Source organism: Nymphaea colorata, chromosome 14 (genome assembly GCF_008831285.2).
Source record: "Nymphaea colorata isolate Beijing-Zhang1983 chromosome 14, ASM883128v2, whole genome shotgun sequence".
Taxonomy (NCBI): Eukaryota; Viridiplantae; Streptophyta; class Magnoliopsida; order Nymphaeales; family Nymphaeaceae; genus Nymphaea; species Nymphaea colorata.
Window position 1 is genome coordinate 10,257,976 of NC_045151.1, and position 18,254 is coordinate 10,276,229.

Below are 18,254 nucleotides of genomic sequence, written 5' to 3' on the forward strand. Positions count from 1 at the left end.
TATAAATTTTCAAAGGTCCGTGTAGGCAGTGGCCCACACCAGCTTTACTGATAGTTAGAGTTGGCAAATATATGATCATTTTTTCAAAGTGTCCCGATAAAAAGTAAGCAACTTGTACTTGATATGTGGACAAATATAAAGAGAGAGATGACCCTAAAAACGGGACCATTTTTATCATGTAATGTACGTAGGAGCGACATGACTACCTTGTTCGTTGTTGTCACGGATAGCATGTGACTAGACGTCCTTTCCTTTGTTTTTTTTAAATTTTTTTTAATTTTTAATCAATAACTTTAAATATTTGTCTCCTATGTATATAAGTGCCCCTTTATGAAAATTTGTGAAGTGCAGAAAATGTTTCTGATGTCCATATCCACATAGCTACATAGCTTCTCAGTCATTCAGATCCAGTCACCCACGGACTAGCGACACAAATCCCCACACCTTCTTACTCAACACAGTTTTGAGCTCCTTTTGCTGTTCCGAATAACCGATAAGCAACGGCCAGGTAGGTGTGGACTGCATGTGGGCAATTGCCTACACAAATTTCAAAAATCCTCTCAGTTTTATATTGATATTTTGAAGCAATTTGTCTCATTTACATATTGTTGTTCTTTAAAAAGTTTAAAATTTTACACTTAATACTCGTCGACCAAAATTTTCTGGTTCCGCCACTGCCGATAAGCATGGATTTAAATATATTTTTGTAACACATTATGGATTTAAGGACAGTGGATCTAAGATCTCTTGTCGTAACAAATTATGGAGTTGAGGACAGTAGATCTCAGACCACCGTCATGTCTTAAATTAGTGAATCGCAAGTCAAAGCGGGAAAGGGCTTTGACTTGCGATGCATAGATCTCGAGACGCGCCTTTCACAAATCCATGGTGTAATCTTTAAAATATATTTTAAATACTTGTTATAAATAACATGTACGAATTCTTAGGATATAAGGTCTTATAATGTCAGAATATCTTGTGCCCCCAAGGCTATGTATCGTAAAGAGACAAGGGTTTAAGGTGAGAATTTCGCCTTTCATGTAAGTGGTAAGATGAAATATATTTAACTTATCAACTTGTTAAATCAATGAATCTCACTTGCAATGCATAGATTTCAAGTCTCACTTTCCACAAATCCATGGTGTAATCTTTAAAATATATTTTAAGTACTTGTTACAAATCACATATAGAAATCATAGGATATAAGGTCTTATGATATAGGAATATCTGATGCCTCCAAGGCAATGTACCATACGGGGACAAAGATTTGAGTAGGAGTTTTGGTTTTTATTTGGGTAATAAGATGAAATACTCCTCAACCAAGTGGTGTTGCACCTTCCTACCTTTTGGAGTGTGTGGTCTTCAACAAACAGCTTGCAACTACTTAGGATCGATGATACTTTGATAATAAGTATGCTGTCGATACAAAGCCAAGTAGTCATCCTACTACTACTACTACTACTCTCTCTCTCTCTCCCTCTCTTATATATATATATATATATATATATATATATATATATATATATATATAACATATGTTTGACATCTCGGTGATGCTTAATTAAGAGTACAATCCATGAGCAAGGCAACGCGGCAATGCCTGACGGGCAGGTTAGGTCGGTAGATGATGTTCTTTCTATGTGCTTGCAACTTTCTTCGAACCTCTATGTCTACTAAGATACAAATATATATATATATATATATATATATATATATATATATATATATATATATATATATAATTTTGGATGTTGGTGTATGTAAGGAAGTTAAAATGTAAAAATAATCTTAGCAGATGACTAAAAATAAAATATCCAACACTAAAAAACAGTTATGAGAGTAGCATCAGCAGAGTTCTGTTTTAGCCGAACCACTAAAAATAAAAAAAAAATGTGGTGTTAAAATATTGTCGTTAGAGGAGCATTAACAAACCTTTTTTCTTTTCTTTTTTTTTTATGGTGAAGCAAAGTTTTTCAGGTGCGTTTAGCGACAGTCTTTAGTACTTTCAGCAACGGACTTTTTGCATTTACCTATCAACCAACATCTGGAACCCTTCCGACTTAAAATTCTGCTGGATATATGTATGTTAGGAACAAATTTTGTTGTAACTCAGGTAATGCTTAAATAAGTTTGAATTTGAAGATATGGTGATATTTTCACCTCCAATCAGTTTCAGCAAGTTAAATGCCCTTCAAACCAATTTTCGTTGGCATCTGAACTTGTTAATCATCAAGAGTGGCATGGTTGTATACAGTCATGCCCTCTTGAGAGAGAAACAGAGCATGGCAAAAAAAAAAATTTGAATTTGGGTTTTTATTTTTTATTTTATTTTATTTGGATCTTGTTCTTGTATTTTTAAGATTTTATTTATTCTTACTCTGTTTCGGATCTAGATCCATGGATATGTTTTCAGGCTACATAAAGATGTTTAAAGCCTCATTTGTAATTAGCTTTGAGTTAATGAAGATCCTAATGGTCATTTACATTTAATTTTCCTTTTACATCTCCTTCAATTCCCCCTAGGTTAGTTAAGCGTTGATGTGGGATCAGAAGAGAGAAGTCCTCTCTTACCCTAATGTGTAGATCTTTACTCCAATGGAGGCGGAGAGCAGGTGCCGGCAAAAATGAAATTTCATGTTTCAGTTTTCTAATTTCTGTTTTTATTAACTGAAAGGTAATTACAAATGGATCTCCAAACATATCTATATAGCCTAAAGACAGACCATTGGATATGGATCCAAAATAAAATAATAATAAATAAATACCTAAAAAAACTAGAACTGCATCCAAACATCAAGCGCGTTTAGGAGGTGATGACCTTAACTTTTGGATCAACATTAAGCCCATTTAGGAAGCTGCTATTATGGTAACATAAACTGATAAGAGATTATAAATATCTTGTTAATTTAGTGTCATAGAGACCCTCCCAAATGTAGTATCTAAGCAACTAATAATGGCATAACTGACTAATATAAGTGAAGAGATCAAATTGGCAATCAAAGAGCAAATAACTTCTACCGTCCTTCTTGATCTCACTAGAGTTCTAACCGTCAAACTCATTCAACTCTTCTCTTCCTTAACTGACTGGTCTTCCCAAGCTTCCTTCCATTTTTACGAGTAACAGATGGAGGCAATCTCTCGGTAGGTTTGCATCGAAACTGGCATTCTCATGCTTCCTTCTCCAACTCCAAGCATGGATGCCAAGTGCGATGAGTCTGCAGTTCCGCCTCCGGAGACGAAGATGTACAAGTGCAAGAAGTGTCATTGCTGGATTCGTTTGTTTCAAGCATCAGCGGCCATAATAGCTGATGCAAGATGCAGTGTTTTGACATTGGTGGGCACGCAGTTCAGAAGCGCTTGGTCTCAGTAGGTCGCCGTGAGTGCTCTATTTGCGGAAGGTGCTTCCCGGCTGACCAGGCTCTGGGTAGACATATGACCTTGTATAGGCGGCTGGTTTCGGTGGGCAGTCACGAGTGCTCTATCTGCGAAAGGTGCTTCCCGATTGATAAGGCTCTGGGTGGACATATGACCTTGTACAGGTGGCTGGCTGACAATGTAGGCACAAAGAAGCCTCTGGATATTGACCTTGACTTATCTCTATCAGTTGATGATCGTGAAGAATAAGAAATAGACGTGAAATAGCCGAATAAGATGCATTGCTGGTTATGAGAATTTGGTGGTGCCCATACTCCGAAAACTTTTTGTTATCTTCTCATGTGCCGCTAGCTATCATCGTTGATCTATAACCTGGACAGGTCTCTAAAGTAAATACCTAGTGCCTTCTTGGAAAGTGGTCGCCCTAAGGCTATTTTATCTTCAAGAAAGTGATCACCTTAACTTTTGGATCAACATCAAGCTCATTTAGGAAGCTGCTTGGGCGGCAATGTGATTATTATGGTAACATAAACTGATAAGAGATTAAAATTATCTTGCTAAATTATCACAGAGACTCCCAAATGTAGTATCTAAGCAACTAATAAAGGCGTAACTGACTAATACAAGTGAAAAGATCAAATAGACAATCAAAGAGCAACTAGCTTCTACTGTCCTTCTTGATCCCGCTAGAGCTCTGGCCGTCAAACTGCTTCAACTCTTTTCTTCCTTAACCGACTGGTCTTCCAAAGCTTCCTTCAATTTTTATGAGTAACAGATGGAGGCAATCCCTCAGCAGGTTTGCAATGGAACTGGCGTTCCCATGCTTCCTTCTCCAACTCCAACCATGGATGCCAAGTACGATGAATCTGCAGCTCTGCCTTCGGTGACGAGGATGTACGAGTGCAAGAAGTATCATCGCCAGTTTCATTCGTTTCAAGTACTAGGCGGCTATAGTAGTCGATGCAAGATGCAGTGTTCTGACGTTGGTGGGCGTGCAGCTCAGAAGCGGCGGGTCTCGGTGAGCCGCCATGAGTGCTCTATCTGTGGAAGGTGCTTCCCGACTGACTAGTCACTGGGTGGACATATGACCTTGTAGAGGCGGTTGACAGACCATGTATGCAGAAAGAAGCCTCTGAATATTGACCTTAACCTATCTCTACCTGCTGATGATCATGAAGAAGAAAACGCAGGTGTGAAGTGGCCGAATAAGATGCGCTGCTGGGTATGAGAATTTGGTGGTGCTACTACTCAGAAAGCTTTTGGTTATCATCTCATGCGCCTTTAGCTATCATTGTTGATCTATAACCTGGACAAGCCTCTGAAGTAAATATGTAGTGCCTTCTTGGTAAGTGGTCGCCCTAAGGCTGCTTTATCTTCAAGAAAGTGATGACCTTAACTTTTGGATCAACATCAAGCCCATTTAGAGAGCTGCTTGGGCAGCAATGTGATTATTATGATAACATAAACTGACAAGAAATTATAATTATCTTGCTAATTTAGTGTCACAAAGACCTTCCAAAATGTAGTATCTAAGCAACTAATAATGGCATAACTGACTAATACAAGTGAAGATATCAAATAAGCAATCAAAGAGCAACTAGCTTCTACCGTCCTTCTTAATCTCACTAGAGCTCTAACCGTCAAACTCCATCAACTCTTCTCTTCCTTAACAGGCTGGTCTTCCCAAGCTTCCTTCAATTTTTATGAGTAACAGATGGAGGCAATCCCTCAGGAGGTTTGCAATGGAACTGGTGTTTTCATGCTTCTTTCTCCAACTCTAATCATGGATGCCAAGTACAATGAATCTGCATTTCTGCCGCCGGCAACGATGATGTATGAGTGCAACAAGTATCATCACCGGTTTCGTTCGTTTCAAGCATTAGGCGGCCATAGTAGCCGATGCAAGATGCAGTGTTCTAACGTTGGTGGGCGTGCAGTTCAGAAGTGTCGGGTCTCGATGGGCCGCCACAAGTGCCTTATTTGCAGAAGGTGCTTCTTGGCTGGTGAGGCTCTAGGTGGATAGATGACATTGTACGGGCAGTTGGCCAACAATGTAGGCAAAAAGAAGCCTCTGGACATTGACCTTAACCTACCTCCACCTCGTGAAGATCGTGGAGAAAAAGAAGTAGATGTGAAGTGGCCGAATAAGGATATGAGAATTTGGTGGTGCCAATACTCAGAAAGCTTTTTGTTATCTTTTCATGCACCACGAGCTATCATTGTTGATCTATAACCTGAACAGGCCTCTAAAGTAAATATCTAGTGTCGTCTTGGTAAGTGGTCGCCCTAAGGCTACTTTATCTTCAAGAATGTGATGACCTTAACTTTTGAATCAACATCAAGCCCATTTAGGAAGCTGTTCGGGCGGTAATGTGATTATTATAATAACATAAACTGATAAGAGATTACAATCATCCTACTAATTTAGTGTTAAAGAGACCTTCCCTAATGTAGTATCTAAGCAACTAATAATGGCATAACTGACTACTACAAGTGAATAGATCAAATAGGCAATCAAAGAGCAAATAGCTTCTACCATCCTACTTGATCCCACTAGAGCCCTAACCATCAAACTCCTTCAACTCTTCTCTTCCTTAATCGACTGGTCTTCCCAAACTTCATTCAATTTTTATGAGTAACGAATGGAGAAAATCCCATGGCATGTTTGCATTGGAACTGGTGTTCCCATGCTTCCATCTCCAACTCCAAGCTTTGATGTCAAGCACGATGAATCTGGAGTTCCACCTCCAGTGACGAGGATGTACGAGTGCAAGTAGTGTCGTCACCGGTTTTGTTCATTTCAAGTACTAGGCGGCCATAGTATCTGATGCGGGATGCAGTGCTTTGGCGTTGGTGGGCGTGCAGTTCAAAAGCACCCTTTCTCGGTGGGCCTTCATGAATGCTCTATCTGCGAAAGGTGCTTCCTGACTGACCAGGCTCTAGATGGACATATGACCTTGTACATGTGGCTAACCAACAATGTAGGCAGAAAGAAGCCTCTGGAGATTGACCTTAATCTACCTTCACTTGTTCATGATCGTGAAGAATAAGAAGCAGACGTGAAGTGGCCAAATAAGATGCGTTGCTGGGTATAAGAATTTGGTGGTACCAATACTCGAAAAACTTTGTGTTTTTTTCTCATGCGCCGCTAGCTATCTTTGTTGATATATAACTTGGACAAGCCTCTCGAGTTAATATCTAGTTCCTTCTTCGTAAGTGGTCGCCCTAAGGTTGCTTTTATCTTCAATATAGTGATGAAACCCATTTAGGAAGCTACTTGGGCAGCAGTGTGATTATTGCGGTAACATAAACTGATAAGAGATGATAATTATCTTGCTAATTTAGTGTCACGGAGACTCTCCCAAACATAGTATCTAAGCAACTAATAATGGTGTAACTAACTAATACAAGTGAAGAGATCAAATAGGCAATCAAAGAGCAACTAGCTCCTACCGTCCTTCTTGATCCCACTAGAGCTCTGGCCATCAAACTCCTTAAACACTTTTCTTCCTTAACTGACCGGTCTTCCCATGCTTCCTTCAATTTTTACAAGTAATAGATGGAGGCATTCCCCTAGCATTTTTGCATCAGAACTGGTGTTTTCATGCTTCCTTCTCCAACTCCAAGTATGGATGCCAAGCACAATGAATATGCAGTTTCTGTTACGTGACGAGGATGTACGAGTGGAAGAAATGCCATCGCCGGTTTCATTCGTTTCAAGCACTAGGCAGCCATAGTAGCTTATGCAAGATGCAGTGCTCTGACATTGGTGGGCATGCAGTTCAGAAACACCCGGTCTTGATGGGCCACCATGAGTACTCTCTCTGTCAAGGTGCTTCCCAACTGACCAGGCTTTGGGTGGACATATGACCTTGCACAGGCGGCTGGGCAACAATATGGGCAGAAAGAAGCCTCTAAATATTGACCTTAACCTACCTCCACCTACTGATAATCGTGAAGAAGAAGAAGCAGACGTGAAGTGGCCAAAAAAGATGCGCTGCTAGGTACGAGAATTTGGTGGTGCCAATACTCGGAAAATTTTTTGTTATCTTTTCGCATTGGCGTGTGTGTCCGATGTCAATACTTGAAACAACTCCTAGAAGGATACTAAGCTTTTGTCTATGGAATTACAGAAACTTATTCTTATTTTTTCTACAAGTACTGCAAAGTTTAGTAGATACAGCATGTTTCTCCTTTTACTGTAACTGGCTAACTAGCTTAAAGATTCAGATAAATTAACACATTTTTTGTATTTAATTGTAGAAACTGCGTATACGTGAATAGATATTCAGAAATTTTTCATTTTTTTGATGCATTTGTGGATGTGTATGATATTAACCAAGGGAAACATCTCCTACTAGGATCTTTTGTTGTCGTTGTATGCAATCGCAGGAACTGCATATAAATTACTTGTACTTATATTCTTGAACCCCATTTATAACAAAGCTTTTTGACATGTATAATTACCTTAAACTTATCCGATATGGGAGAAAATGTAAGTGTGTATTTGGGTAAAATTTCAAGGGCTTTCTTAATTAATCACTTTGGTTAATGGACAGTGACATAGCCACATAGATATGACAATATTATCTTATGAAAGATAAGATTAGACAAACCACCATCGGATGATTAAACTTGATCATATGCACCAAGTATTGGATCTTACAATGAAGATGTCAATAAATTCAATTTAAATCTGACTTTCGACTGAACTGCTTCGAAAAGGAAAAAAATTAGCAGTTCCAAAAAGAAAAAAATTAACATCAAATTAAGAAATTTTGTTTCATATTTGAGAAATGACATTCTATGGGATTCGGATTAAATCAATATCCCAATAGGATTTGGGTTTGGATCGGATTTAATATATATATATATATATATATATATATATATATATATATATATATATATATATATATATATATATATATATATATATATATATATATATATATATATATGTATGTATGTATATACTATGTCCAATATCAGGACGTTTTGAAAGTGGGTTCATATTGTAATCTGGTTCGGATGTAACTTAAAAATTCGATTTGGATTCAGATCTGAGTCACTGGTTTTTGTTTTCCTCTAAAAAGCATAAAAAACTTAAACCAGCGACTGACTACCTACCATTCTCTGACCCAATTAGGTGTACCAAACTCTTTAAGGACATATCATAACTAGTGAAGTTATCCCATTGGTAATGTATGAAATTTTTTGTAAATTTATTTGCTTTCTCGAAGGAGAGTTTTTCTATAGAGACAAATACTTTTGAATGTCATAAGTTGGTACACCTTGTCATAATTTGATATTTAGCTTGGTAATAATAATAATGATGATGATAACAACAATTTTAATAATATCTTGTTTAATGTTAAATGTTTGAGATCCCAATAGAATCTCAATCGGCAAGAAACACAGAGATCTCTGTGGTGCAGATAAGCATATCGTAAGTTGGAATTTCTCGGGTATAATATGGTAAAGTTGTACATCTCGGGGATATCTTATCAAAGTTTTAAAAAATTTAAAACTTCTAAAAAATCCTGAAATTGTAAAAAAATAAAATTAATATGAAATTAATAAAAATATGAACGCAAAAAAAACGTATAATACGCATTTTTCATGTTTTTTTATATTCTAGCTTTTAAAAAAAAAACGCGTGTTATTGCCGTTTTATACGGTTGACTTATTTTTCGTGTATTTAACACGTCTTTTTCGATTTTAACTTCACTCTTCCATGGTAGGTATCACTTGAAAAACAAACAGGTATTACAGAAATATTCATCAAAGAACTAAAGAACTGCAACTAAGATTTCCTAAAGGATATCTTGGATAGCGTTATTACCAGCAGAAGGATTGTTTGTAAGAAACTGCTAAACCACATCTTCATTTTGAGCAACAGTCAAGCTGTTCAAGGCAGCAGTCGTCAACTACTATAGGATTAAATTCCCCACAAAAGGCCTATAACATGAAATTAAAAAAAAAATGCATTGATGTCCCAAGTCCTAAATATAGATATTTACCTGCATGTGATATACACAAGTGACCCTCCAACTTTAAGCAATCTGAAACCATTAGTAAGAAGCTGTAACCGCACCGAGTTTTAAGAAAAATCATTCATGTAGCATTTAGATCAAATAGATCTGCGGAAAGGTTGAAGCAACCAAAAAAGAGAGAAAAAGGAGAATAAAATGATGCAATGAGAAAAGGATTAACAACTTCAACCAAAAAATAGGAAGAACAATAACCAAAACAGAAAAACTAAAAATTTTAAAGAGTGCTCCTTCCTGAAAGGCAAGTATCTAAAAATCAAGTCAAGTTTCATAACGTCTAAAAATAATCAGTTGTTGTTAGACATCTAAATACAGATGCACAGAAAATGGTGTGGTGCTCCATGCTTCCTGATTTTAACCTTTTAGGAGAAGACATTGATCTACAGTAAAATGTCTTCATAATCCTGATTACTACCACGTTGCTCCTAGTGGCTTGATACGAAAAAAAAAAGAGTTTGAAGCACTTTTCGTAGAAGTGCCTCCTAGCTGTTGTACTTCCTATTTTACCAGGTCATATAACGGATTATAGCCTTGCTGCCCAGAATCGTACCCAAGAGAATAACTCTTCCATTTTCGGTCATGGTCATACAAGTATAAACATCCACTACATTATTCTTTAGAGTTTAAACTTTAAACTAATCGAAGTTGACAATTACATTTTAAAAAAGGAAACTTCAAATAATTAAAATGCAAAATGGATAGCACCACAAATACACTGACAGGCAAGGGCCACGCAAACTCGTGAAGAGGGTTGGATTTGCCAATCAGATCAGTAACAAATGGAAACCAATATCTCCTCATAACTCAGGAATCCCTAGTGGGGCTGTTCTTAAGGCTCACATGTCTTTTCTAAAGCAATTCAGCGTCAGTAATTTGAAAACATAAATAAGGATCATAGGAATGTTAATTCAGCAGGTGAAAACCTGTAACTAAAATATGATCAATTTAAAATCTCTAGATAGATACGGCTAGGGATTCAACATATTTTGCCTGGAGTCGAGTCAATGAACCAATTCTTTCTGCATCCAACAGTCTTCTTTGAAGAGTGTCCCATCCCAATCTTCAAACTTGAGGATGTGCTTAACAGACCCATCATGTGTACACTCAGCATCAACCAAGACCTAACAAATAAATAGAAACACACAGAAAAAATAAATACGTACAATGATGATAAAGGACAGAGATAGAAGAACAGAGAACATAAGTCACCTAAAATTCTTCATTCTAGCAACCGTGATAAGGCAACTCACAGCTAGCCTAAAGGTATAATGCTACTCCTATGTAGCAAGAATAGAAAGACAAGTACTAAATTACACTGACACCACAAAATACTAGTCCAATAGCAAAGCTATTCTTGTCCCTCTAGAGAATTAACAGCATCGATTCAAAGCATTATTGCACCCCTGAAGTAAATGTTCATGAACTTCATGCATTATTCAACAAAACAACTGTTCACGATCATTTTCACCTTATGAAAGTAGATTTCAAACAAAATCCTAATTTTCATATGATGGCCATAGGGATGTCAATATGTCATCCAAGCCTGCATCGTGCAACAGAAACACATAATTTCAGGTTCAATCAATAGTGAAAATTCAATTAAAGCCAAAAATCAATCTGAGAACCACTGAATGCAACTTAGTTGGTAATGGGCTTGGTGAATATGTCACAACAAACATACAACAGCACTTCTGCATTGCTTTTAGTATCCAAATCTAAATCAGGCTGAACCTCAATACCTACAATGTATATCCAATAAAGCAAGTATCTAATAAAATAACACAAACATATGCCCCCATTGAACGTGAGAAGCTGCTACTGAGTTCCTTAGGCATAAACTAATAAAAAAAACTTCTAATTTTCATCCGAAATGGATTCAGGGTGCAGGTGACACTTCTTGAGAAAGCTTGGGTGTAGGTGCAGCAATGATATGTTTGTGCATGAGTTTTTGTGTGTGTGTGAGAGAGAGGGAGAGAGTTAAGAGCGAAAAGAAGCTTTTTGAAAATTGTAAAATAATCCTCTTCATGTAAATTGTAATAAAAAGATAACTTCAAAAGTAAAAGCATAAAATATCAAAAAGAAACTTTTCATAAACTGTAAAATGATTCACTTTTTGGATCTTTTCTGTGTCTCCCTCCACTGATGGTCGAACCATGCAGCCACTACTCCTCCTGCTGTAGATGGGTTCCCTTCTTCTTCCTTTTTCTCCTTCTCCTTCCTCCTTACAACTCCACTTTCTCCTTTCTCCTTTCTCCACTACGTTAACACTGTACTTCTTTATATGGTTGGCCATGAACTTTTCCATGTTGACACTATAGCCACAAATATCGTTCTCGGGCTTTTATTGGCAAGGTTTTTCTCATGTATTTATCGACAAAGTTTCTTTTAAGGAAAATTTCTGGAAAATCTTGGATTTTTTTTTAAAATTTAAAAATCAAAATGTTCGATAAAATACAAGAAATGAAAATAATGTATTGCATTTAGGAGGTCATGTTAAATACTTAAAACAAGAGGAAATAACACAATGAAACAAAAGTTGAAAAAAATAAAAAACAGAAAGTGAAAGAAAAAATAAATGCAAAAATCGTGATAAATTGTTATAAATTTATTTTTAACTTTTTTTCAAAAAATCGCAATATTTCTTCGTTTTTATCGTTTCTTTTGTTTTGTTCGTTAATATCGCGAAATTTTCGAAAATATCACAATATTTGTGGGCATGGTTGAAACTCCACATGGTGTCATTCTGGAATTCTATTTTTTGGAAGTTCTCTCAAAAGTGAGGTATATTTAAAGCTTTTAGTTCACCAGTTTATAGGAAACATGCTGCCAAATCAGTGGAGATCTTGAATACAAAAAGATGCATTTTCCTTAGAAAGAGAAAAGAATCATGCATGGCAACTTGTTTTACCTGTTCTACATAAGGTGGGTATTTTATTAATATCAAAGGCATCTTAAGTGCTTCATCTAAACAATTAACAATTGAGTGAACTGTGAAGCGAGAGGGATACAAAAACCGATACCGAAATGACATGTTATTTCCAGATGACCATGGAAGATAGCATACCTTGTCGTATCCACCATCATTACCCTCTTCTTTTCCAGTTTGAAACAGCTGCTCCTTTCTTAGTCCAATTACTCCAGAATGCTTTCCATAGAAGATCAATTCACATGTATTGGCTTTCGATATTCTATTAGTGTGTTTAGACTTTCTTCTTTCACTCCAAGGTACTCTAGATGACCATTCCTGATAAACATCTTCCTTTCCTCTATAATCACCATTTTCTGATTCCTAGACATAGTAAGTTAACATGTAAAGGGAAAGACGTATACAGCAAAGGCATGATATCTTTAGCTGAATGCGCATTAAACTCTTGCTGCTAAGAAAAGTATCAAGTTAGCATGTGCTACAATTTTTCTCCTTTACCATCACTGGTTGGTTCTCTGTGCAAGTTCCCAAAGGCAAGAGGGAAAAGGGTGTTCCACCTGCTACAAAAAGCCTACAACGAACCCCCAATGCATATTTTTGCAACATTGTCCTGCATGCAGCCAGACGGCTTTTTGCAATGTCTACTCCAGTTAGCGAACCTGAGCTGCCAAGAAGTTCGGCAAGCATGCATAACTTTGCACCTGATATAGAGAAAATATGGCAATCAGATGCTGGCCTGGAGCTCAAGCAAAAAATGTAAAAAACATGCTTTCAACGGTTCGATCATGCTTAATTATGCAGATTTAAATGGACGAATGTCAATGCAAGTTACAAAAATATGCAACGTAGTTGAGAGAAAATCTGCTAAACACAATGCAGATGGTGTCTGGAGAAAGTTAGTGATAACACACTTCATATGCAAAGAAAACAGCTTAAGATATTGTCCAAGTCCATGCAATAGACTTTTTAAGAAGGTTATCACACCCATGTACCACTTGCACCAGGTTCTGGTGTGGATGTAGGTGCAGCAAATTCAGTGGTCAAGAGATTTCAGGCTCAATCAACTATAGATACATATCAGACTCAACTTTGACACAAGTATAGTGTAGTCATTTGAGTCATAACTCCATAGGTTCATTAATTTGTTCTGATACACAGTCTATATGTTATCTTTTGCTATATATTAGTCTTCATTTTGCTCTTGATGTTAAAACATTTAGTACTATAACTCTTTCTTTGATTTTCTAATGAATTGATAATTTCATGCTTACAACAGGTGTCCCGATTGAAGTAATCTAATCATGCTTGTACTCATTGTTACTGAACAACAACTATTACTTTATTTTATACTATAGCTTATGAGCATAATTCTTCTTATTTAGTTAGTTTGTGGGGCTTTCTTTGAAGTACAGTTCACCAAAACAAAGGTAAGTGAACGTAGTTGCAAGCTTGATAATGACCAACCATTAGTTACTATGGTAGATCAGAAAATTTGCAACTCATGTCTTCCTATTTTCCACGTGATTGAACTGCTGCTCATTTTGTTTCCCTTAAAGTTGCCAGTTTCCTTTCTCTTCAATGTCAACCACAATTAGACATCAATATGTTAATTTGGATTTTGGCATATATCTTTCATGGTGCCAGTAGAGTTTCCACATGCAGATGAACCTTGAACAGGTCTGAAAGTCATAACTGCTTAAGCTTTGAACCTGCACTAGCTGTGCATTGAAGAACTTAAAGTATAGTTTTTATTGACAAGTTGCTTTGGCCTTTAGAATCCACCGTGCACTACGTGATCACAATTCAGTACTCCACTTTGATCCATGTTTACACCAACAAATAACAATACGTTTAAGATGAAAAAGATGACAAATTTCTCACCCTTCCATTAATGTATGACCAAAGCTGATGAAAAATAGCTAGATATAATTAGCTCTTTTAACTCGTCTAAAAGAGGACCAATAATTTTAGAAAGGCCAATGCACTTTGTTCTTTAGGGTTCTTTTCATAGTAAAATTCTTTGAGGAACAAGAAACTATATACTTGTACAAGTTACAACTATACCAGACATTCTACAGTGCATTTGTTTTCATTTGAAGTCTGCAGCACGGAATAACATTGATATGATATTAGCTTCCTGCATCACTTTAGACAAACAGTTTTTGTTTACCAATTATCATGTATTGATACTTCTTATCATTCGTGGACTTGTGTGGTTAAGAAAGCCATGTTATTGCCAGGCAGGCCTTTTTTTCAGATTTTTGATCCATCGATAGATTAAAACTGTAACTGCTATAAAAATGCAATAAATCAAACACTAGACAATTATGAGAAAATAAAGTACATCAAATTATTAGTTGTTCTAATTCACAATTGCATAAAAAATTTGATGCTGTTATACACTATAATAGTTTTATCAAATCTTACATAATATATGAACTATCTCTCATCATGCCAAATTTCCGGATATTTTCAATGAGGATGATCCATCTTCATCTCACAATGGATGAGTTCTGGCAATATTTTGTAAAATTAATCTAGTATGAGTTTGTGCCTTTCTTTTATTACCTTCTAGAGAGCATTACATAATAGTTGATGGGATAACACAGTTAGACCTTAAACTAAAACTTAATATCATGAGGAAAGAATAATGTATCACATTAAGTACTTGTGTATTAGAAGTTGCTAGAGATTTATTATTTGTAGCTTTTCTGTTAGAACTTATTTGGGCCAGCTTCATGGATGCAAATTTCATTTGGTTTATATGCAAAACAATTCATAATCTTGTTCCTTTTTGTTAGATATGCACTTTAACATGATTAAGATGTTCAAACCATTGTCGCAAATTTTTTTGTGTGACATATTTCTCAGGCAGGAAAATTCAGAGAATTTAAAAATTAAAAGTAAAAACTAAAAAGTAAAAACTAGTAATAGAACTACCAAAATCAGAATTTTGTATTCTTACAAAAAACATGGTAAAAATCCAAAACAGGTAATGTTAAGACAAACTATGAAAAGATTAAGATATATTAAAAAAAATTATTATTGAAAAAACAATAAATTTGAATTTTTGCTCCTTTTTTTCAAAATCATGTAAATTTTGTAGGTTATTTATAACATGGACAGATGCACTCTTTAGATTGTCAAGTTTTAAACTTAATTTAATTAACTGCAGGTCCTCATAGCATATATTTTCAATTACTGTGCCTTCTCATATCTAATGTCTTTTACTCTAGCAAATGACTTTTCAACAATTAACTTTTTTACTGAATTTTTATATTTTTTATCCTTTTTAAAATTTTCAAAGAAAAAAATGTTTTTTTACTACATATTACATTCTGTTATAATCTTCCTTTGCACTGAACTTGTATAACTTATTACATTTTGTAACATATTGTGAAAATCAGCTAAATTGCAGAAATTGAAAAAGGAAAATTGATGGGGAGCAACAAATCTTTGAAGAAACATAAAAATAGTAGAATGGAATCGTTATATAACAAAATAAATTACCTGGAGCAGCACAAAGATCAAGAATGTGATCCCCTGGCAAAACATTTAATGTCGTGACAGCAGCTCTAGATGCAGCATGAATTCCATATATCTAAATTGAATCAACAGAATCTACTTAGTAACATACATTAAAAAAAAAGAAATATTAAAATCAATATGGTAAATGCAGTAGTTATAATATAAATATGTGTGAGTGTTTGTGTACGTGTGTATTTTTTAACCACGGTATGAGACAACACAAGACACGCCCCTGAAAGTAGATTACACTCTTTATATTGTAATGTAATTATACATTACATGGTACCTTATGCTCTTGGCGCACTTCAAAAGTTGCCAAATGTTATACTCTTTAGTCTTTAGTTTCTTAAATGATTATGGCTCAGCCTCTACCCGTTTTTATGAGTATTACATGAGAAGCACCTGCATTTTAGAGGGGGAAACATCCATTCGGGGACAATTTGGTGTTGAAACTAGAGGGACATCATGCATGCCATAAATAGGCAGAAGTAGACCAAGAAGTTCACATGTGTGGCTTTTCTAACTGAATTCTTGTGCATTTGATGGTTTATTACTTTATGCAATTGAACGTTTCTTGATACCCATATTATTATTTCATTTTTAGCTAGTATGATTTTTCCAGCATTAACTTCTTTTAAGTATTTTCTGATTTTGTTATCTTGCGATTTTGAAATCTTCTTATTTTTTAAAAGTTTACATTTTTTACAATATGTTACAACTTACGATGTGTTCTTTAACATATCTTAATTTGAGCAGAATCAGTACAAAATATAATACATCTTTTACAACATTACTCCAAACTTATAACACCATTTTTTCATGATAATATAGTGATGTTATTAAGAAAAAATCATTTTGGTGACAAAATCTCATAATATTAGTTCCAGTAAAAAAGTCTTTTTGCAATAAAAACACAAGAAACATGTGAGGCCTTAGGTTTATAGTTGTTTCAAATGAATGAAGAATTGTAAAAGATGTCAAGGCCACGACAAGTCCTGTTCAAAATGATGTTTTTTCGAAAACAAGAAGAGAGATAAACATGTTCATTGAGCATAGTGAGGGTATTAGAATCGGTAGATAGAGAAGGATCTTGATAAAGCCAAAGAATCTATACATTCTTCTACCCAACAAATCAGCCCGGTTTCATAAAACCTCCTCTTTTGGTAGAAGAGAGTTCTTACTTCCAGGTGATATGTCATTTGATGTCAAGTACTTTTTTGAAAGAGAAAATTTTTTATTGTGCCTAAAAACATTTTAAAAGTGTTTATCATGCAATGATATGCCTGCCCAAGTAAAAGGAAACTTTCAAGTTTTTTTATTGTCAATCATTAGAAGAGAAAATGTGGAAAAATCCTATCAAGCTGAGGAAGTAAAGACTAGGAGATGTTATTGGCTCTAGTGATCAAGTGTCTGTAAGGGTTTAGCTGGAAAATATCCTAAGAGAAAAGCCATAATGCCTTATAAAATATTGGCAGGTAGCAAAATAAGAGTTGAGAGATGGGCTCGGGCCTTGTGTAGTTGTTCCTCTGAGATAATAATCAAGAGTACCGAGTAGACATATAGGTGATTTATGTCTATGTCGCGAAGATAATGATTTATGAACTTTTGGCATGTTGAAAATCCGCAAGGTGAAATGGGTTGATATGTGACAAAACTACACATGGCCACCAAAGCGGTGGAGCTTCGTAGTAGCCTTTGGGGTGGTGAGGTATTTCGTCAAAGGTGAAGGTCGGCCTGAAAAAGAAAATCAAAAGCAAGAAAAAATGAAAAGGCAAAAGGCCAAATGCGGAAAAAAAGGAAAGAAAAAGAAGCAAAACCAAGAAAAACAAAAAAGGTGTCTGTCAAGAGATAAATGGCATGAAGGCTGAACTCGAAAGAATTGAAATGCGACAATCTTTCATGGATGTGCGATCCTTGGGTCAATATCTGCTCTTCCTTTTGATTTCCTAAGACGTTGAGGATGATTACTTTATATTCATTTTTGGGAAATTTAAAGGCTTCCCCTCTAGAGATTCAACAATCCCGATGCTTGTACGGTATTGAGGGTAAACGAAGGGCATATCATTTGCACAACACGAGCACTTTCTGCTTATGATTTAAATTGATGATTTATAAACTATTTAAAAGTAAACACTTGACATCTCTTATAATGTTTCCTGACTTCGTGGGCATATGAGGAACTCCCAGCCCCTCTCTGTTTTTGAAAAATGTTGTCCTTTTTATTACCAAACCGCTAGTCCATTCATAGAATAGATGAAACCCCTCAACATATTCCACTGATGCTGAGTGTAATGAATTTTCCATCTTCCCCTTTCCATGTTTCCATCTCAATTTGTTTTCTTGTGAAGGCTAGGCAGTATTTTTGTTGATTT

At 35.7% G+C, this 18,254-nt stretch overlaps 1 protein-coding gene across 1 annotated transcript; it reads right to left on the bottom strand.

Moving 5' to 3' along the window:
* Positions 1–9,191: 9,191 nt before the first annotated feature.
* LOC116267473 (uncharacterized) lies at positions 9,192–16,311 on the bottom strand. The gene is given in 8 exon segments (XM_031649206.1): positions 9,192–9,282; positions 9,399–9,467; positions 10,420–10,483; positions 10,486–10,549; positions 12,493–12,679; positions 12,887–13,055; positions 15,865–15,955; positions 16,285–16,311. Coding segments are annotated over 8 exon segments (762 nt in total).
* Positions 16,312–18,254: the final 1,943 nt, after the last annotated feature.